A 24,092-nucleotide genomic window follows, 5' to 3' on the forward strand; every position below is an offset into this window, starting at 1 on the left:
TGGCAACTCTTAATGACACAGACAGACAAACATGTTACAACAAACGAAAAGGAAGCATTTGAGAACTTAATACACCTATTTGCTACCAATGATTTATTCGAGTTACACAATAGAAGAATGTTGAAATTGTTAAATTGTCCAACTGTGATCAATATTGTGACAAGTACCCAAAGTCCAATAGACAACACAACTAGTAGTGAACAACTTGAAAAACAAGTGCTGCTTTGCAAAGGTTAGGGTATCATGCTCACAACGAACATACAGACACAAACAGGGCTTGTAAATGGAGCTCTTGATGAAGTAATTAACATTTTTTATGTTCCTGATTCTATACCACCTGATTGTCTAATGTATGTTGTGGCAAGGATTGAAAACTTCAACGGTCTACAATGGGACCAAAATAACCCCAAAATTGTACCGATACTTCCTATATCACTAGGTAGTTGAAGGTAAATATTACTCGAAATGACATGGGCTATAGCCATACACAAATATCGAAGTCTGACGCTACAAAAGGAAACAATAGACATTGGGAGAATATAGAGGCAAGGTCTTACATTCACAGCCATGTCCAGAGTTAGGTCATTGAGACGACCTTCACATTCAATTGATATTCTCCTTTGGGAGCTACTCCAAAATGCAAAACAGCCTGCATACAATTATAGGCAAAAAAGTGGAAGCTTGATTCCAACAAATCTCTCTCAAATAAATTAAAGTACAAAGCTCTCGCCCATATCTCCCTCACGTTAGACAGCTAATAATCTTTCTCGAAATTTTACAACTAATCTTAGCTACTAATAAATTTTCTGCTCTGTGTAGCAGGTTTTGAAGACATGCCAAACAGTACAAATACTTAGTTTCAAATTTAAATAACAAATGTAATTTACATGTGTATAAATGCTTTGTATTGCAAATGTATTTCCCATAACTTTGTCAATGTAAATTATATGCATTCACACAAATCCAATTTTCTCTTGCACTTTCTTTTGTATCAAGTATATTCAAAACAGTCATTCCTAGCAAATGTAATATCCAATTCTTTGAATTTTTTTCCCATTGCCTAGTGATAAATAACAGAGAGTATATCTAACTATCAACATAGCTATTGCACCTTATTGGTGCGAGGTGCTAGTTAAAGATTTTTTTACAAAAAAACCATGGTTACCCAGAGACTCGTCTCCCACCCCTAAGATGGAGACTTGTCTTTAGTACCGGAGACATCTCCGGAAACTTCACAATGCATAGGGTTCTTTTGGCTGTCATCTCCTGCCATCTCCGGAATCTCCCAACCAGAAATTGATCTCTTGCCAGAAAACTGAGGGCTGGTTACATTGAAAGGAAAAAGACGAAGGAAAATAAATAAAATAAGCTTGTGTAAAATTTTCTGCTTATATTTGGATGGTAGAAAAATCCATGCTGATTGGATCTGCTGAAATTGTAGACATTTTGAGAGGGACATAAACGATTGTATAAGGGGATTTCCTTTCATTTTAATGGTATACAGAGAAGTTTCATTTATTATTTACTGTTCTTGTATGACTGATTTACTATTCATTTTTTTAAAGTTCTATGTCATGATATTTTCTGAGAATTATAAATTATGTAAATAAAATGGCACATGCAAGTAACCCCATCTCCTATTTTTGAAACTTAGTCAAATGAGTCTCCATGTACCCTGTGACTTGGTGACTGAATAAAATTGAAAATATCATGACATTGAACTTTCGAACAAGAACATCAGTAAAGTAACTTCAAACAAAGAAGTGTAGAAAAAGTCGAAGAGTTCATAATCCATATTGAAATTCAGCAATTTTGATAGCATGATAGGTTGACAGGGATTGTAAAAAACAAAAATCAGAAATCAGAAATTTATTGTCTACACTTCTATGTCATCCATTTCTAGGTCCTCAACTATGAAGTTCTCCAATCACTCGTTACTTTCAAGCGCAAGTTTATTTTTTCGTAGTAGAATTGGGGGCAAATCATTGAGGCAACCATTTCATCTTCCAATGCTGCCATTTATATCCATTAGGTGAAATTTGACCCATTTTGCTGAAGAGACCTTTGCACCCAAGTGAGAAGGCGAAGTGAGCTATGAAACATTTACAAGGGTTTTTGCTTCCTTTGACCTTAATCGGTTCTTGTTGAGTGAATAAACGAAACCACGAGCACTCTTATTGGAAATGATTGCTATTTAGGAGATTCACTTTTGTGGTTCCACCACATCACTATATGGTGATTCTTTGCATGCATATCATATAAAGCTTTGACAAAAGAAAAATCACCATGTCCATGTTAAAAATGTATTCCATCGAGTCTTAATAATTGAAGCATCCTCACCTCTAACAGAAATTTATTTTAGTGCAACCCACAATCCCTTCATTACCCTCTCTATTTGCATTTGGAGATTGGTCAATTATATATCATATTATTTGGATATAAGGCATAAGCAAGACAATGGAGGGGCATGTTAAGTTTGTTCCATCTTGCATGTATCTTTTCTTCTATCAAAGGATATGGAGAAAGATCTATTGCATATGTTATTTTATTGAACTGTTTCACTTATGTGATCTATTCTTTTATAAATTTCTCCCTAGTATGGCTTGGTTGAATCTGCAAATCTCATCACCTCACATATGGGCTTAATGAAGTGACAATCTTCAACAAATTTAACGTCAACCTGAAAATTGTCAAGGATCATGTAATATCCCCACTATTAGGGTTAGTTTGGGACAAGTTTTTCTTGCATATTAAACATTAGAAATTAAACAATAATAAATCTAACTATACTATTCTACCCTCTATCTTAATTCCAACCTTATAATCTTCTCCATATCGAGCTTGATAACCATCTTGAGGATCCTCAAGTCCCCAATTATTTCTCCATCTTCTATGATGTGCTCCCTCTAAGGTCCTTCCTAGAAGAGACATTCTCTATCTCGGGTTGTTTGTAGGGGACCTCAGAGGCATTACACAGGGTGACCAAAGGGGCACTGTGAGAGGCACAGGAACCACTGAAGGTGAAGGCCACAGTTTTTCGGAGAGTGAGAAGTAGCAAAGAATTCCTTGAAGAGACATGACAAAGGCTGAACTTGATTGAAGAGACGCAAAAAATTCATAAAGTTATCTCGCACATCGCGAAGGGAGGAAACTTGAGACTAAGGAGAAGAGGCAAGGGAAGTTTAAGAGACCGAGGCAAGGATAAGTGTCGGAGGGACACAACAGCACAATGGTCAAAGCAAACCGTTAGGATCTAATCCTACTAGTTCGGGAATCCAATCATTGGTACACAATCAACTGGTTCGCATCAATCGAGGAGAAGAAACATGCTCGATTATAAAAAATTACCAAAATTTATTCGAGACAGGAAGGAAGATTTCGTTAGACACTTCCATACATGTGAAACAATATGGACATTTGATGCAGTCACAAACAAGTACGAATGGGTACAGCAATTTCTGGCTACTCTATGAGGAGTTACTGTGGATTGGTACTCGAACATAGATAAAAGAGAAATAAGTTCGTGGGACGAGTTTAGAAAAGAGTTCCAAGCTGAGTTTAAACTGCTTCGAGACTACAATGGAGTAGTAGTAGAGATCTATAATTCAAAGCAGGGGAAGGAAACTGTATGAGCCTAAAACCAAAGGCTAAAAAATTACTTAGGAGAGTGGCCACTCAGCCTGCGAACAAACTGAAGAAGAGATGGTTTGTGGAGGGATTGAACGGCTCCCTAGAGAGGAAAATGAAGATAGTACCGCCAACGTCTAACTTAGATGCCTATTATTGAGCCATGAACTTGGAGAGTGAAGGGAAAACATCAAAGAAGAAGAAGAAACAAAGCAATTTTTCGTTAGAAAGTGACAAATTGTCTAGAGAGGGGAGTAGTAGTGAGAGTGAGGATGAACCAAATAAAGGTAGTAGAGAAGGACATGGAGAGAATGTTGAAGGAGTTCAAAATGATGAAGGGGATTGTAGGCTGTAGTGACTAAGGTGAGATGTGGCGCACAGAGTGCAAAGAGAGTGGGCACATGAAGGTGTCACGGTTCAAAAAGTTAATCTGTGACATTTTAAGTGATGGGCCATTCCTCTAAGGAATTCTTATACAACATGAGGACTCGTAGCCACACAAGTGCTCTTTACCTAGGAGCAACCATCTACCTTTGGAACGACCGACCCGACCCGACCCAACAAACCAACAATGTATCATCTGACAAATATTGTAACAATTGTCAGCAAGGTAGAGGAGGGAATGAGAATAGAAATCGAATACAATATGATTCAAAAGTTTGGCCTATGATTCAGTGTTCAACATGTAGCCAATGCGACCACTTTGGCAGAGATTGTACAAAGAGAGACACACCTTAGAAATAATGTCGATGGTGTGGTCTTGGAGACCACAAAAACACCAATTGTTCGAAGTTCGGCATAAATTTGCTCAATATTGAGGAAGAGAAGGTACTTGTGGTCACCTAGAATCAAGGAAAAAATTGGTGCACCCGGAGCCTCATACATAGAAGGAAATTGTACGCGAAGCAAAAGAAAAAATCGAGAAAGCATGAATGGAAAGAAGGATACATGTATGGCCGTGAGTACCTCCGGATGGACAAAGGCTAAAAACAACATACTGCGGCAGATGTTACAATTAGAGGTACCGGTTAAAATTTAAGACCTTCTCCAGATTGTGCCTCAACTAAGGAAAACATTATTGAATATTTGCAACACTCCCACAACCACTCCCCAAACAAGTCCTGCACAAAAGACGTACATCTGAGGACGGTCCACAATGGATCACGTGCTCAATCACTGACACCTGGTTGGTGTCGAAATGGGGATTCTAAGAACTATTCTGATGGACACCATAGTTGAGGGAGGGTTAGGAGTGAACGTCCTGCTAGAACAGACATGGAAAAAGCTAGGGAAGACGACCCTATGGCCACCCAACTTTGACCTACTTGGTGCAGATCAACATGGAATAAAACCCCTCGGGATGCTCATTGCTCAACAATTAACTATCAGGACACAATGGTTTGTATTGAACTTTTTCGTGATCCTGTTGAAGAGGGGTATGATACCATTCTCGGCAAGGGACGGTTGGTCTTAGCAAAGGCAGACCCCAATTGGAAGAACAATACGTTGTCGATGGAAAGTGGGGGACGAAAATTATTTATCAAGCTCTGTACATAAATGGTGAGCGAAGAGATTGCCTCGTCTTCGGAGTTTGAATCAAACGCAAAGCATGGTTAGATAAACGAAGGAAGAAATCAAATGGAGCCCAATGACGAGGGTGTATTGGAACTGAAAAATGCTTAGAGCATGATGGGAGTTCAATGAATGGACTCTTCCATTGGCAGATGGAGAACTATGAACTTTTTCATAGTTATATGCTTGGGGAGGAGGAATTTGACCAAGGTGCAGAGAAGGATGTGTTCCCACTAGAGTTAGGAGAATATAAAGAAGGTGAAGCCCTGGTAAATGAAAGTCCCGCCCACAATTTTGATGTCAAAAGGCCAATCAAGTATGATGAACCATCCGTATGGTTTACTAATCTCGGTGATGCAGAAAATCCACACAACATATTGGATGGTGATGATTGGGATCCTATATTGACTGCAACAACAACTAAAATCTTCACAGAGTATGTAGAAGGGCATATGCCTAGAGATGTATGTACATTGCATACCTCAATTACTTCGAGTCATACTTGTGCAGAAAAGACCGAATAAAATGAATAAAAGTTATTCTGTCAAGTTTGATGAAGAGATCAAATGCATGCTTGAGGCAAGGATCATATTCAAGTTCCAGACAAGTGAATGGGTCTTGCCCATCGTAATAACATTGAAAAAGGACACCAACCAAATCCGAATTTGTGTCAATTTTCGGTGCTTGAACAAAGTCATCATAAAAGAATGGTATACGCGATACAAAAATTTAGACACTATATGTTGGCCACGCCGTTCACATTTTTTGTGGACCACTAGGCATTGTTGTATTGGGTGAACAAACTTATAATACAAGGCAGTGTAAGCCAATGGTTGCTACTACTACAGGAGTTTACTCTCACCATTGTCGTAAGATCGGGGAAGAACCATGTTATTGTGGACCAACTTTCTTGAATCAAATCAGGAGAGCCACCAGAAGGTATCAATGACTTTCTTGATGCACATCTATTTCATATTGCCATCCTTCCGGAGTTGTACAAAAGTATTGTGGAATATTTGTCAACTTAACAGTTTTTGAAGGAGATGTTGCCAAGAGAGCGACAAAAGCTTGTGTTGTGAAGCAGAACATTCCAATTGATCAATGGACGAAAAAATGGGCCTTTACCAGGTATTGCGAAGGTGCAGAATGGAAGAGGAAGTGCACAGTGTTTTGTGGGAAGCATATGATGGTTTGACAGGGGGACATATGGGACCAGATAAAACGGCATGGATAGTCCTAGCAAGACTATCCTGGCCTACACTATACAATGATGCCAGGGAATGGGTGATCAATTTGACACCAACGAACGAGCAAACCACAAATGATATTTTATGCTGCTTAACCCCTGACAAGCCTAAGAGTTGTTTGAACGATGAGGCTTGGACTTTGTTGGACCACGAAAGGTGAGCAAGAATCAGAGATGTCGGTATGTGGTGGTAGCAATGGATTATTTCAGTAAATGGGTAGAAGCATGAGGATTATCAGACAACTCGACCATAAGTACGACAATTTATTTACGAGCAGACCATGACATGGGATTACATTTCTATCCAGTTGTCTAGTAATAGGGGAGTTCACTTTGTCAATCATGTCATCCGTTTGCTCATAGTTGAGTTTAAACTCTTTCACTCCCTCTTGAGTCCAATTTACCTGCGAGGTAATGGCCAAGCAGAGACAACTAATAAGATTCTTGTATCAATAATTTAGAAGTCATGCGGGGTAGAGCAGGCTGACTGGGAAGATAAGTTGCTATCAACATTATGGGTTTACCGTATGACATATAAGGTGACCACAGAACATAAACCATTCCAATTAATGGAAGGACAAGAAGCAGTAGTACTGACAAATTTTATTGTTCTGAGCCTTCGGATAACAATTGAAGAATAGACTTGGTGATTTGGAAAGCCTCCGAGAAAGGTTATATAAATTGAACAAGTTTGATGAGCGAAGACTAATGGCGCAATGGGCAACAGAAGTGGCACAATTAAGCCATAAAGCATGGCACAATAAAGATATGAAGTGAACGAGGTTCCAACCGAGACATTTACCCCTCAAGTACAATGGATGCAACGAGACTAAGCTTGGTAATTTCTAAGTGAAATGATTAGGACCATACAAAATAAGGGAAGTTGGTGATAATGGGTCAACCAAGTTGTGGATTGTTGATGGATGTGAGATCGCAAACCTAGTTAATAATTTGAATCTGAAGATATATCATCAGAGGCACAAAGACCCAAGAAGGCCAGGTACTAAAATCACATTGTACGACATGAGTGGGAAAGCGAATTCAACTTCGCCGTCATCGTAAGGAATGCTAGGAAAGGAAATATAGACTCATTGTATGACAACACAACATGGACATAACTGGCTGAACAATGATTTTGAAAGACATAAGAAGCAAAAGCATCGAATAACATGTTTGGGGTGAGCAACATGAGGACAATGGCTACATTGTACGACACCAGGCAAAGTGTGTTCCACCATATGGTATCACGGTGAACGGTGTTGATAGATGGTTGTCGTGTGGCATGCAAAACCTAGCAAAGAAACCATTGTACAGCTCCACAACCACACTGCATAGCGAGAAAGACACCACCGCACAATGCTAAGGCAACATAGTATTGTCATGTGACACTCAAGAAGGGAACCACCATATGCCTTCCCTAAACGCAAGTGGAGAGGGAAAAAGCCGTACAACCTTCATACCATGTAGGCAAGGCAATTGTGCAGACAAGGTAGGAGATTCCACACGGCTTCACAAAAGGCACCAAACTTGATTGAAGCTGTATGACTAGCGAATTGCACGAAATATACTATTTAGATCACATCATGAGGGAAAATAAAAACGTGGGGATATAGTCAAGCCATAGGACCGTGTAGAATTAAAACAATCAGGTGAGGCACAAGAGAAGGAAGGCATGTCGACAAAGCAAAGTTGCTAACTCTATTCAAAACGAATGTTGAAGGAACGCATTGTGGGATAATGAAATAGATCGTTGGGGAGCAACTTTCCAAAATCGAGGCAGGCACGACACAACACAACACGGAGTGTACAAGACTTTGCTGAACTTTTAGGCAGTTCATTAAGCCGCACGACCACAACAAGAAGTTGAAGGATGCAAAGGAGTGTATAGATGTCGCTTAAGCAATAACAGGGCAACATTGAGAAGTCTCCATGTGGTCACGCAAACTAGCGGTGGTCAAAAACTCCTACCATCCATAAACTATACATCAAGAGGGAATAGGCGTAGAAGGGAAATAGAACGCATAGCCGTGGTAGGGTAAAGAAGCAAGCAATCTCTTGGAAAAGGACACACTTGGAAAGGAGAGGACTTGGGAAATGGAAACTGTACAACGGTTACTGAGGACGAAGGCCAAGAGCATACAACCCTAACGGTTTTTTGCATCAATGACAAACAACAAAATAGTTATGCTGTCGACTGGGATGAGGAGGTGGAAAGCACAGTTGCAAGCAGGCGATTCATGTAACAAAAAAATGAATGCAAATAAGCATGTGCAAACCTTGTCATTAGGTGTTAGTGTTGCAGAAGGAACGGAAAAGAAAATAAGGGCAAGTTTTCAGGGACAAAAGATGGCATTGAGAAATGCTTCAAAAGATCCTGTGACGACTTAGATAGTCACTTTTGAAGGGTTGAACAACCTTGATTGATGATGGTTTGATTCTCACGACACTCCATTTAATCGATTGATCAAAGATCACTTACGAAGAGCTTAGATTCACTGGGTTATACAGATGCCAATCTTTTGTATCAAAGAATTGGAAGACTCCTTAAGGAAGATGATAGATGTCATGTCCCCAAATTTGAATGTAATAATTTAATTTAATTAATTAATTAACTGGTCCCAAAGTTTAATTAATATAATAAAAGGACCTTTAATTAGTTACTTTAATTAATTAATATGGGCCCAAGTTATTATTTGTATTTGTGGTTCCGATTGATTTAATATATCTTGGACCTATTTTTATTTTAGTTAGTAAGTTTTGCCGTCGGCTATCTTTGTACACCCTCAGAAAGGTTTTCCCCGACGGGTATTTAAGCACCACTTGTATGTAGTTGTAGGCATGCATTCTGATTATTTATTTTGTACTGCGAATTTCCGTTGGGATTCTTTGTTGTTCGCCATTTCGGAAGTGAAAGACCTTCCTTATTTTGGTTTGTCCAGTTTCAGTGGGATTCAACCCTCATCCTATTCCATTGCCTATAACACTTTGCTCAAATCTAGCACATCAAAGCACAATCTTTGTGTCTGATGCATATATATATTTGGAATTGTATTGAATTATTTGTTCTATCATTTTATAGCATATTTGGTGAGTGTGTTGTCTTGATATCGAATACAGTTCGATCTCCAAATTTTGGAAGGCCTCAAGTTCAATCGTACAAACTCACAAGCCTACCATACGGTCTCAAAGTGTAGCCGTATGGCCTTCAGGCCTACCATACGGCTTCCATCTCTACCGTACGACCTCCATCTCTACCATACGGCTTCATCCACTGCTGCTACGTGTACCTATCTGCTCCCTCACATACCGTACGATCCTCTAGCTTCAATGTACGAACTTCTTACCTTCCTGTACGGTCACCAAGATAAACAACAGAAGATCGGTACACCGTCTGCTTCAGCAATCGCCTACCGTACACCTTCCCCAAACACCGTATGACTGTATGGCCTTCCTGCAATCCCGTCCATACGAACATTTAGCATTCTAGAACTCGCTATCAGGAACTCAAGTTGAATAGATCATTAGACTCTACCATAGGACCATCAAGATAATATCGTACTACTCGAACATTGACCTGAAGCACTGGCCATCCGAAGCACTAAGGGAGAACTACCTGAAGCACTGACCACTTGAAGCACTGAGAGATACTACTTGGAGGACACAACCAAACTACCTGAAGCACACAAAAATACTACCTAAAGCATACTACGAGACTTCATAAGGTAACTCTAAAACGAAACATTACAGTGGTATCAGAGCTAGTGATCTTGCCAGCCTGCTGGGATGATTGAGAGATTTTGGTACTTGGATCACACTATGGCCCGAAACAACAATGGAGAGTGGTGGTTGAAGGCACTACAAAGGATTGGCAAATAACTCAGTGAGGGTGTTGATCTTCCATTAGATATATTGGAAGTTTGTTTGTGTCAGGTGAACCAATTACCTTCAAGATTTACACAGAGAATCCTCTCGCCAAGTAAGGAGGCCTTAATTCAACCCAAGCTTTTGAGACACCATTAGAAGGATAAAAGATTGGCAGTTGCAGCATGTCTTTGTGAGATCTTGAGAATTTCGGCTCGTAAAGCACCCTATGATGATAGCACCATGATAAAGATATTGCAATTGATAGTTGACAGCTTTTAGAGTCTTAATGACTTCAGTAGGGACCCTTTTGGTAGATCTACAATATTGGGGAATTGTGCAAATGTCAAAGTAACCTTCTCTTAGATCTCGAATTGCAAAATTTGGTCCATGATATGTTTCATCACTTCATGTTCACCATCAAGGAAGATCATGATACTAAGATTTTAGTTGCTATGGAGAATCTTATGATTTCGTGCATTGAAGAGATGGATGAAATATCCCAACCCATCACATCTATGTTATGGGCTATTCATAATCTAGAATGTATTCCCTCTATAGCAGCATATAGATTGCTTAGTAATGTTTTCAAGCATTGTGAAGAAAAACTAATATCTCATTTGCAAAGTGGGAGAAAATGACTGACAACGATAAGGGTGATGCTTTACATGAGGAGAATGAAGGTATGATTACAAGGCCGCTCCAAGAGGATTTGCTAAATCTTTCTATTACACCAACATGGGGAGAACACCAAAAGAATGAAGTTGCTTCCACGGATCTTGTGAAGACATGGACAGATCAAGTTGTGCCCATCATTGAAGTTGTGCCCGAGGTCGTATCTGTCATGGAGGATGTGTTTGTTGTCGAGGTTGTGTGTTTGTCACAAAGTAATGTCCATCATCGTGGTCTTGCCTGTTGCTAAGGATGTATATTTGTCATCGTCCTTGTGTTTATAATCGTCATGTCCGTCACCAATGCCGAGTTCGTGTCCGTCATCGAGTTTGTGTCTGTCACTGTCGTGTCCGTTACCATGATGTCCGTCACCGACATCGAGTTTGTGTTTGTCACCGAAGCCAAGTTCGTGTTCGTCACTGTCATGTCTATCATTGTCGTGTTCGTCATTGTTGTGTTTGTCATCATTGTGTTTGTCACCATAGTGTCCATCACCATCATGTCCGTCACCGATGCAAAGTTCATGTCCGACACCGTCGTGTCCCCGACGTCAAGTCCGTCTCTGTCGTCGAGTTTGTGTCCATCACTATCGTCGTGTCTGTCATTGCCGTGTTCGTCATCAACACCAAGTACGCGTCCACGTCGAGTTCATGTCCGTCACCGTTGTGTCCATCACCGGTTGTTGAGTTCGTATCCGTCATTGATGCCGAGTCTGTGTCCATCACTTAGTTTGTATCCATCACTGTCGTGTTCGTCACCGACGCCGAGTCCATGTCCATCATCGTGTTTGTGTCTGTCACTGTTGTGTCCACTACCGATGCCGAGTTTGTGTCTATCGCGTTAGTGTTTGTCACCGTCATTGTGTCCATTGTCATTGTCACCATATTTGTCATCGTCATTGTATCCGTTGTCATCATTGTCGCCTTGTCCGTTACCATGTCTGACATTGTTGTCGGCGTCATGTATGTCATCTTCATTTTGTCCATTGTTGTCATTGCAACCGTGTCTATTGCCAAGCCCATCATCATGTTCATCACCATCGTTGCGTCTGTCAACAAAGTCAAGTCTGTATCCATCGTCAAGTGTGTATTCGTCGCCATAGTTGTGTCTGTCGACAACGTCATTGTTGTTTCCATCATCATGGTGTGTCTGTCATTGTGGCTGCATCGGTTGCAATAGCCACGGTTGGCGCCATTGAGACATTGCTCATTGTCGAGGCTCTATCCATCATCGAGGGTTCAACCAGGGTTTTGTGTCCCATTGAGGTTTTATCTACAACTAAAATTATATTTGTCGCCAAGGTACTCCCTGTTGAGCTTTTTTCTGCCAAGGTTCCCTTTACTGGGGTACTCTTTGCTGAGGCCCCTTTCATTGATATTCTCACCACTATAGCTCTCTTCATCAAGGTTTCATTTGACAGAAATATAATAGTGGTCATTGTGATTGTGGCAGTGGCTAAGTTTGTGCTAGTATTAGCATCTGTGTGCATGGCCGAACCCAAAGAGATTTTTGAACATAATGACGTGAAAGATTTCATCAATTTGTGTCATTGGGATCCTGGTGAAGGCTACGACAATATTTATATCAGTGTGGCGCAGAGGATGCTTAATGATAGTGTGGTGCAAGGGAGGTTTGATGACCATTCACTCCTTTTGCATGCGTGTTTGGTTCGGGTCCCTTGTGACTTAGGATACGATAATATTTATATCAAAGTGGCGCAATGAAAGTTAGATAGCAATGTGGTGCTGCGGAGGATTGACGTCATTTCACTTGTCTTGCTTGTGCGTTTGATTTGGGACCTAGGAGCTGTTGGTGTTTCGTTTGATGATGGATTGCTTGAGGACAAGCAATTTTGGGTAGTGAGGATTTGTCATGTCCCTAAATTTGAATGTAATAATTTAATTTAATTAATTAATTAACTGGTCCCAAAATTCAATTAATAGAATGAAAGGACCTTTAGTTAGTTGCTTTAATTAATTAATATTGGCCCAAGTTATTATTTGTATTTGTGGTTCTGATTGATTTAATATATCTCGGACCTATTTTTATTTTAGTTGGTAAAACATCATGAATGTAAAACATCATGCCTATTTTGTGTTTTCGTTCTAGACATTTTGTATGTTGTCTCCAAAGATGACTTTCTTTTTGGGGGGATGATGTTATCAGGAAATTGGGTAGTTAGGCAGTTTGGCATATACGGGTGCAGCAGTTTGCCTCGCACCCCCTCGAGTAGTATATGTATGAATCCTCTTCATGTGAAAGGGCATGTTGATTATTATGGATGTAATCTTATGTTAGGTAATTAATGAATATGAATCATTCCCGAGTGCTCTATATTTTTGTGTTCAATATCTTACTTTGTATTTATGCATTAATTTCTATTACCCCCACTAGGGTAAACAAACTTGATGTCTTATTGGGAAGCAGTTGGCATGATTAGTTAATGACAAATACTAACCATGATAGAAACATAGGCTAAAATATTGTACATGTACAGATTAGGAAGTGTCCTAATTCTATATAAATTTTCTCAACTGTTGTTGCTCAATTGATAGTGTTTTTAGCACCATAGTCTTCACAATAGAAGATTATCTTTGGCTTCAAATCCATCCGTTTGATGTTTAAAATGCACTAACTATAGATGCCTGGATTAGACTCTCTGATAACCTTTGACTGGTTGAACTATTTACAGATTACTAGTTATTGTATTCCTAAGCACTTGTTTTGTTGTTTCATTCTACTCCAAAATCCTCATGTTCATTCTTTGGGCTATAAATGATATTTATGGAAAAAAGATGTAAAGCACAGATTTGGAAGCAGCACTTGTTTTATGTTAGAATAAGGTACCGGAAAATTCAATAATTGCATTAGGCTGCATCATCCATGAAGAGCATCTTTTATTATCTAGGATCAGGACATTAATGTAATTGCATATGCCATTCAATTTCATGATACAACTACATGAAGAGATAAGGGATAAGGGACTTGGTTATTGGCTCAGATACTTCTATCTTTAACTACAATTTTCTATTCTTTCCTTCTCAATTCAGGGTTAGATACTTATTGCAGGATAAACTAATGACACATAAATATTGATAATGTAGAATCCTGTGGGTTTAATTTCATTGCTGGAAGAAGAGTCTGTAGCTTCCGAAGGGACTGATTCAACACTAATCAATAAACTTAAGCTGCATTTAGGTGGAAAGTTATGCTTCAAAGAAAATGGGAGAGTATTTTCTGTTCAACATTGTGCTGGTGAGGTACAGTCTTCGTTATTTGTTATCTCATACCGGAAAAATTGATTCTTATGTCAGATTCCTGGATTTTTGTTTGTTCTAAATTTCCATCGTAATGTTTTGATGATGCAAATGTGCCTGTATTAAGGTTGTCTATGATGCTGCTGGGTTCTTGAATAAAAATAGAGATTTGGTGCATTCTGATTCGTCACAACTACTATCTTCAAGCAATTGTCGGTTGCTCCATTTGTTTGCTGTCAATATATCCAAAGAAGCTCAGAGGTTCAGGAGTCCGCTAGGCAGATTAAATGGGACAGAATGCAAGGGACCATGTGTTGCTACTAAGTTTAAGGTGATTGCATGTTTTTGTCATTTATTTGGAAGGTTCTAGGTATTATATGGCCTTGAGCATATTATGCAATGTGACAAAGAAATTTGAATATTCTTGTTCCAGGGGCAACTATTTAGGTTATTGCATTCTATTGAAAACACGTCCCAGCATTTCATTTGCTGTATTAAGCCAAATGGGTTGCAGCTACCTGGAGTGCTTGAACAAGGTCTTGTCATGCAGCAGTTACGCTGTTATGGAGTGCTTGATGTTGTTCGGATGTCTAAAGTTGCTTATCACATACGAGTAACACATGAGCTGTTTGCTGAAAGGTGAATTTTAGAACATGGAGATTTGACAACATATTTACCCTTTGCATGTCTTTATCTGAATTCTAATTTTGTTTCTCGATCTGCTTCTGTAGATACAAGTTGCTTTTGCCACAAAATTTTGCTACTTCTGATGCACTGAGTGTGTGTATTGCACTACTTCATCGTTCCAATATTCCACATGAGACGTATCAAGTTGGTTTTACAAAGTTATTTTTTCATGCAGGACAGGTATGTCATTATTGTATGATTTTTTTCTGCAGGGCTTCACGCTACAATCATGAATACCTACTTCAATTGTCTATTTAATTAGATACCTGGATTTATTTTTTAGTTATCTTTTCTCTTTTGCATCTGAATTGCAGTATTATTATAAGTAGAAGTTCTTTCTTTAGGGGTACATATATAATATCTAGTTTCTGAACCTGTTTATTTTAATTGCATATAGTTATATCTTGTGATAGAAGTAAAACACATCATAGAAGTTTCTTAGTTTCAGCAGGATTCCTAATTAAGTTCTTTTGACTGTAAACTATTAGCAGATGCACGTGTTAAATGCCCCATGTAAACTGACAATAGTTATTTGAACAGAAAAAAGGTTAAATGAGATCTTAAGTTGGCTTTGTCAATAGTTGATACTGATGTTATGAAAAAAGCATAGGACATTATCCAATCAGGGTCGAAGTTTTTGCAGAAAACTGCATGAAGGTTTTATCTAGAAAAGCTTCAATTGTTTAGGTTCAATTTGTTTGGGAAAAACCTTTGACAATAACTCAGTAGTTTGTGGGTGGTTTATCCCAAAAAAGTTATCAATTTGATTTACTGGAATTCTACCATGTAAAATTAATAATTATCTAGTTTGCATGGGTATGTGTACCCACATCCCTGTACACAACCAGGGACTGAGTGGAGAGCATCATAGATAAAGACCTTGATAAAGATTTCTGATTTTTGTTTGCAGTTGTTTATCAAAATTAATTCAACACGTAATCAATTTGAAACTTTAATAAAATACTGATTAACAGTAAACATTATCACTGTTCAAGTCAGACGTTTATCATTCGCAATATGCCATTGCTCTATGATTTATGATCTTGTTGATGTTGAAAGTCTACATTTATGATACATTACTATTACGAACATATTGCAAATCTGAAACTGAAAACAATACATTACATCTGCACACTTTATCACTGTTGTTGTTTTGAACAAAGTAATGACAATCAGAATTGGATCGGAATCAGCAAGGCCAAATCGAATCGTGAATTGGCCATGAATCGCCCATGAATCAGCTTTGAATCGGCAAATTAAAAAAAACCCTTTAAATTTAGAGATTTTAACAATTTAAAACCTATTTCATGCACCCTTTATTGAATAAAACTTAAACACACTATAACATCATCAAATAGAAGTTAAAACTTAACATTCATAAACATGGAACATAAATGATAAATCCATCACATATGTAACTATGTTACATGTGAAATGTAAATTGTAAGCTAGCTGAAGTAAATAGAAATCATATGATCATAAGACATTAAATCATAAATGTATGTAAGAATCTAAGATGAAGATCCATGAAACGTATGTCTATCAGTATCAATATCTGTAAACAAAATGAAAAAACAAGGCTTCCAACTCAAGCCTCATTATCATCTTCAAGCTCGGTCGCAGCCTCAGCCTCAGCCTCAACCTCTGAGTATCCACTCTGCCTACTAGAAAGGTGTCTAAGGTAGGTCCTAGAGGACTTTCGAGTCATATCCCCCGAATGTGAGATGGGCTCACGAACAACATCACTACGGCCTGTATTTGTGCGTGCGCGTGTGCGTGTATCAGTGCCTGAACATGCTCTAGCTGCCTCCTCTGCCATGGCCACAACTTTAGCCTCTATATCCACCTGGTCAACCCACTAATGGTCTTCCTTAGTGAAGACTGGATCCACAACCTCAGTGAGCCACTCTGATTCTAGATCAATCTCCTCCAAAATGATTGGAGAGGAGTCTGCGCCCAAAATTTGTCTGATCCTAAGATGAAGGTTGTAATGAACAAAGACAAGATCATTCATCCTCTGCACAGTCAACCTATTTATCCTCTTTGAGTGATGTGTTTGAACATGGACCAACTGCACTCACATCCAGAAGCATTGCTTGGCTGACTCAAAATACAGAGGACAATTTTTTGAAGTTTTGAGGTTGTGGGCCCAAACATTTGCAACCATCTATTTGAAATAAGGGAAAACAAAAATAATTAGTTTCATTTACAATTTTAAAATTACCTAATCAACAATTAAAATTTAAAATGCACAACTTATAAGTCATAAACTTTAGATTCATGAATATATTATTTAATTTTTACCTGGCTGTATTGTTGTTCGAGTATCTATGGCCATTTTGCCAAAGAAAAGTGACCCTTCTTTATTATTGAACTTGTCGAACTCAATGATTGTAGCTGCGCTATCCTCATCACTACTGAACCTCTGGATCACTGTATATATGCCGGTGAGAACCTCCTCATCCGCTTTGAAGTCAGGGTAGAAATGAAATGTCGGATTCAAAAAGTAAGCTGCTGCATGGATGGGTCGGTGGAGCTGATTTTGCCATCTCCTATTAATGATATCCCAAATAGGGGCATACTTGTCCTGCACTCTTGCATGCTGGGCTCTAATGGTCTCCTTGGAGGGCTCTAATGGGATTCATGCCCTCATATATGTAGCCCATAGAGGGCTTCTCCCCATTAGTAGTTCGTAGGAGAGATACAAGGGGCTTAGTGACCTGCATATAAACTAAAACGAAAATTTGAGTCAAAATTTAAATATAAAATAATATAACTTAACGTAAAACTAAATCATTAAACAATTAAATATTAAATATTAAATACTAAATAGTAAACTGTAAAATACTAAATGTTAAATTGCATTAAATTTACCTTAAGGATTTCTTTAGCAGGTTTCCAAAAACCATCATCATCAAATATGCAATTCACCACATTTGCCCCTGCAGTGGTCGTAGCATAGGAAGATGAAATCCACTTCCGCCCAACAAACATGCTCCTTAAATCGTCCCTTGATGTCAACAAGGATTGCAGTATGATGAAATTCGAGGCAAACCTCGTGATGCTTGGATGAGCTAACTCCTTGCGTCCTATGTACTTCCTCATTGTGCTAAGGACAAATGAATGATTATAAATAAACTTGCATATATTTTTTGCCCTTTCGACACATGTTTTAACCCACTCAAGCTTGTCAATTTCCTCCAACATGAGGTCAATGCAGTGTGCCACATAAGGGGACCAAAATATGGTGGGGTGCCTCTCCATCAAAAGTTTACCTACAACAATTTTAAGTTAATTAGAAATTCAAACATGTTAGAACATAGGAAACTTAGAATTAGAAAAAGTTCAAAATTCAAATAAATTTATTTTGAAAACTTAAAAAGTTAAAAGTTTGCCTGTAGCAACATAACTTGTTGCATTATCCGTCACCACCTGCACCACATGTTGTTCCCCCACCTTTGCTATGACTTCCTCAATGACCTTATATAAGTATGTGGCGTTTTTTATATGAGCGGAAGCATCAATGGATTTGAGGAACATGGTATATCCTACAAAACAATGAATTATAATGGATCATCAACAAATTAGCAATCAACAAATCAATATTTGAAATATTCAATCACGATTCACAATTATGTATGTAGGAAAGTAGAATGATCAATCACCTCCACAGGATACAAGAAAATTGAGGAGTGTTGTATTCCTCCTATTTGTCCAACCATCACTCATGATGGTGCAATCCTTTTCGATCCACCTTTCGGTGCTCCTCAAGCTCAACTTTCATATCTTCTACCATTTCATCCAAGAGGTATCCACTCAACTCAGCCTCAGTTGGGGCTTTAAACCCCGAACCACAAATAGCCACTGCATCTATCATGTTTTGCCAATAACGAGCCCTATCACAAATAAATTATGATTAGAAATTTAGATGTCAAATCATTATGTAAGCTTGTAAAGTGAATCTATGATTAATCAATGAATCATAAAACAAGTAGATATAATTAAAGTTTTACTTTTAAGTTTAACCTTAAAGAAAACAAATAAAAAAGAATCAATTACTTGGCTGCAACAAATGGAATGTTGCAAAAGTACCAAAATTTGCAATTCTCTTTTCTGAGAACATCATGAATCTCTTTGTTCAAACCCATGCCCTCAAGTGTGAGTTGTGACCTAGGAGTAGTGCGGGGCACAAAGTAACTATCCATTTTTTTTTTTGCACTCTAGGCCACAATAGGTTAGAGTTGGACTCAGTCTTAGTATAAGACCGACTAGCACTAGCACTCGCATGAGCAGTAGAACTAGGACGAAAAGGAGGTCTGAAAGATCCCTCTCCAACACAACCTGCGGATGCGGAAGCTGATGCGGCTACGGGAGCATGAGAGCCGATAGCCCTTAACCCTTCAAGTTGCATTTTCTAATTCAATTTCTCTTGTTCATATTTTTCTAATGCCATTAAACAAGTACGTTTTGCCTCAGTAGTTTGTTGAGTGCAAATTGTAATATCATGTCCAAGTATAACAACAATGTGGTATTTGAATCTATAAATACCACCAGAATTTATTTATTTACAAAACATACATTTTGTTTGAAATTTGTTTCTTCCAGGAAACTCTTCGGTATATTTCCAACATTCATCTTTTTTACCTATTGCGGAAAATGAAAACAAATATTCAAGTAAAATATCAAAGTTTGAAACTAATAAACAAAAGCTACAAAACAACAAACCCTAGTTTGCAATTACGAAAATTAAAAAGCATTCAAGATTTGCAAATGAAAACTAAAAAATTTTAATAAAAAATGCATAATACACTAACATGCAAAAAAAAATCAGCACTTACGTCTTGCAAATGAGTTGAGGAGTCTTGCTATTGACTCCTTAATGCTCCTAATGCATTTTATGGCCTCTCCAGATGAACTTCTGATCTCTTTGGTGCTTTTCCTTCTTGTTGGTTGGAAACCTGTGGTTTTTCTTTTCTCTTCTTCTCTCTCACTTTTTCTCTCTTCTACTCATGCTTAACAATTAGAAGGCCATTTAGGGTTAAAACAAAGAGGAAAGGCCAAAAAGAAAAGAAAAAAAACACGTGTTTTATTAAAAAAAAAAGTCAACTTCATGCCCTGTTGCATGGCCGATTCAGGCAATTTTTTCCATGAATCGCATGAATTGGTGGTGCATGGGAAAAAATCGGCAATTCTGATTCACGGCTCATGAAAAATCACCTAGGTTGAATTGAATCGCCAAACCGGCAATTTAGGTGATTTCATGGCGATTCTCAGAACTATGGTTTTGAAAAACTATTTTCATGATTCATATTTTGAGATTTTTGATAATTATTAAATTATATTAAAAAAAGCTGATTTACCCCTGTCCCCTATTTTGAAAAATAGCCATAGCTATACCCAAGTACCATAGAATCTTTGTCTCCATGCAACCTTGATAATTATCCAAGAATGTTTGTGAAATGAGGCAATTAGAGGAAAACATTTTGTAGCGCTAGGCTCTGTCTAGATCTGTATAGCATCCTTAAGATGGCCAACTTCATTTTCAAGATATTTTTGCATCAAGATTGTTACTAGGACTATTTAGAGGCCAAAATATAAAATGTTGGTAGTTGACTAGAGGAAAGCCATTCTGATGGCCTGTAACTTAATATAGCTTATTTAAACAGGAAGTAGTGTTGCATTAGAATGAAGTTGAAGTCTACAATTGATCTCTTGTACTGAGGAGTATTTGAAGTCAATTTTTTTACTATAATATACGGCTGAGAAAATCTTGACAAATTTCAGAAGATCTGTTTTAAAATTTAGCTTCCTTTAGTCAAGTAACGATGTGATTAAATGCATTGCTTTTGCTTCCTTATAAAACACTAATCATCTTCAAGTCAACAACATGCAATGCAACTAAAGCATCCTTCCTAAAATCTAAAGAGCAGACACCATTATCTTGCTAGGATGCAGCAAAATTCTTGGAAAAACAGTTTGTGAGATGTGATTCCTAGTAATGGTTGACTTGTAAATTGGGCTTTCTGTTCTAGATTAAAATTGAGAAAAATGCCTTCAACAGAACCCTGATTTGAAAACTTAGAATCAATGTACTTGTGGCGAAATCTTGAATGATTTTGGAAAAATTTGCAGTCAGAATGCATTGTGTAGGTTCACATAATTGTAAGTCTAGAACTACAAAGCTGCATACTGGAATGTCCCCTTAGGATTAAGGGACTATTAACTCATAGCTCTATTGCAAGAGACTTCCTTCTAATTGAGAGTCTCCTTTATAGCACAACTGATGCGGTCAAGTTCAGAGAAATCCTCAAAAGGACATGTCCAATCTTGCCACAAGAAACACCACAGCGGAAATAACAACACAAAACAATAATAATGCCGGCCAATAAGGCAACAATTACTTCAATTATCATCAAGTTGGCTTGCAAGTGCAGATTACAGACTTAGGACATAAGCTTTCTTACATTCCAAGCATACCAGCCTGATTATTTATACAATCTGAAGCTAGTCTTTCTTTTTTGTACCAGCCTCCTCCATTGCCTCAAACAAGAACTGCTAGCCTACTTATATACAAGATTGCCAGCCACTAGTCGGCTTATATGACCAACGATCTCCAAAGTAAAGGAAATGTATTACAACAATAGGTCAGGACCTAAATCCATAAGAACACCCTCAAATAGATACACCATGCCATGTGAATATACAAGAGGGTTGGTGACATACATCATGAAAAAATGTGCCAATTAGCATCGCATGTCATGGAACTCCAACCTAACTGTTAGAACAAGAAAACCAATATAGGATTGAATTGATCATAAGATAACTTCATCTGGAAACCTAGGAACAAGATGTGAAGCTAGATATAGGATCTCCATAATGCCTAGGACGCTTTAAGGATTGCATAAGAAAATGAGCCAGCTGGATCGATTGTGACATAAAACAACAAGAAAAACTGTCCAAATGAAGTGTAAACTAACAATCTAAAGAAATCTTTTTGGGCGATGCCAAAAACATCCTTTGTAAACTTATATTGATGATAGTTGATGTCCCTTACTATAAGAAAGATAACTTGTGATATGCTTTATAATTGATTATCCTTAGGATATACAACCAACACTACTTGTATTATGATAATATAAATCACTATATTAAATTCATGTAATATGGGATGCGATTAATGACTTCGACATTCTTGTTGAGAAGATGGAGTAACTTGATTTCTCTGATATGATGGAGGAGATTATGCAATGACATTCTCTGATATACTTTGGTCTGTAACTATGGAGTCAACTATGCTACTCCTAATATTACATCGTCAATTTTGCTCTAGTTTCCTCTTAATTGCTTTAGGTGTTCCTGATACAGTGAAAGAATATGCTGTAATGATTCATGCTATCACTCATAGCAATAACGGTGCAATTGATGTTTCTGACCAGACTTTGGAAGCTTGTAATAATATGCTGTTGTACTCGATTGCAGACTTTTAAAAGAATACTACTGGTTTAGTATGCTGGAGTGATCAGCAACCAGAATTAGAAGAAGATGTATTACATTTCATTATTCCTTCCCCCTCTTTCTTCAATGCCATTTCATATATAGGAGAGTTGTTTCTTCTTAAATTTGATTCCTTAACCAATTCACTTCAGCAATAACATTCTCCAATGAATGAATGAATGAATGAAGGATTTAAATGATGTCCATGAGATTAATGACCTACGGGACCACGAGCCCAAAAACCTAAACTAACTCCATATTTCTTTCTAGATCCAATCTTGTGCTATGACTATTGATAATCAAACTGGCAATCTACCTCATCTTATCCTCTTCAAATAAACTATGCATGCTTATGCCCACCTCCAAGATGAACTTGTAGTGGCCTGGATGTCTGCACATGCCTCGCACTCAATGAGAAAGCGTCGTTCAATTTCAACCACCCCTTTTTTGGCAAAACCTCCAAATCCTCTCGTCCCATTCCTCTTTAGGTCTTTCCCATCTACCTGTCTTGCATCTAAGATGATGTGAATCGATCCTTGAGCTGCTAACACCCTAACCTTACCATTAATAGCTGGCTCAAGATTAAACCTTGATGCTGATTAAACCTTGGAGTAAACAACAAATCTAATCCAATGGCTTGCCCCTTCGAACAAATAAAATATTCTTAACAATGGAAGAGTTGGATACTAATTACTAAACTATGAATAGAATTTTGCCCTGTGAATCTATTATTGCAAGAGATATTGAAATCCATGAATTCAGAAATGTAGCGCAAATCTGTTTATAAATGGATGTGTAATTACTCCCATAATATGTTTTGATCCCTCCTGCGGATAAGATTCAACCTGTCATCAATTGATTGGCTCTTTTTGCAGATTGGTGATTCCATGTGTACTCCCATTTTTTAATAATCCCAAGGACTAATAAAGATGTCACCATCATTCATATAGATTATCATTGAGTAACATTCTTTTATTCTTTGAGTTTCATTGGTTTATCGTGTCTTTCCACATCACCTATGAACAACTTTTATGTCTCGTTGCTATTTTGTAGTCAAGAGTTTGGTCAATGAGAACTGCTATTAGTCTCACCATATCCTCGCTACCTGTTGGCAATTCAACTTACATGTGACTTCCAATTGGCTATTGATATATATGCCATTTGTATGTAGACATCCCAAGTACTCTTCCATGGCACTCAAGAATGATACGAAGCATATATGTTTGACTTGACTGTCTTTGATGTAAGGTCATATTTCAGACCTGTGCAACTCTGGGCATTGATCCTCATTACATCTTGCCTTAAATCATTTCTACATTTTTATATTTGTCATGGCACTATAAGCTAGGTTAGGATTATAATAGTTATATCTTATTAACGTTATAATCATATTTTATTATTATTAGTTTATTAGTATTTGTCTTTAAATCCTATATAAAAATATTAAGGTTTGTATTATTTTTATAATTATAATATGTATCTGTTATTATTATTATAATTATGTTTAATTTTTAAATTCTATTATATTTATAATTTAATTCCATTTGACATCACACACACTAATGTTTGCATTAATTACTTGTATCTATTTATTATTTTGGCTTCATATGAAAAATGGGGCATACCACTTTGTGGTGCTCTTGCACTTTGTGAAGTATGTAATAAATTGTAAGAGC

At 37.7% G+C, this 24,092-nt stretch overlaps 1 protein-coding gene across 1 annotated transcript in view; it reads left to right on the forward strand.

Moving 5' to 3' along the window:
- The window catches only part of LOC149533398 (myosin-3-like), a 166,088-nt gene that overhangs the window by 120,286 nt on the left and 21,710 nt on the right, over nt 1-24,092 (forward strand). Inside the window, exons 16-19 of the mRNA XM_089806981.1 lie at nt 14,083-14,238; nt 14,363-14,566; nt 14,669-14,874; nt 14,967-15,102. Of these exons, the coding sequence (XP_089663107.1) occupies nt 14,083-14,238; nt 14,363-14,566; nt 14,669-14,874; nt 14,967-15,102 (702 nt within the window). The remainder of the gene's footprint in view (nt 1-14,082; nt 14,239-14,362; nt 14,567-14,668; nt 14,875-14,966; nt 15,103-24,092) is intronic.

This window comes from Cupressus sempervirens, chromosome 10 (assembly GCF_028749045.1).
Source record: "Cupressus sempervirens isolate cs-2001-9-10 chromosome 10, ASM2874904v1, whole genome shotgun sequence".
Taxonomy (NCBI): domain Eukaryota; kingdom Viridiplantae; phylum Streptophyta; class Pinopsida; order Cupressales; family Cupressaceae; genus Cupressus; species Cupressus sempervirens.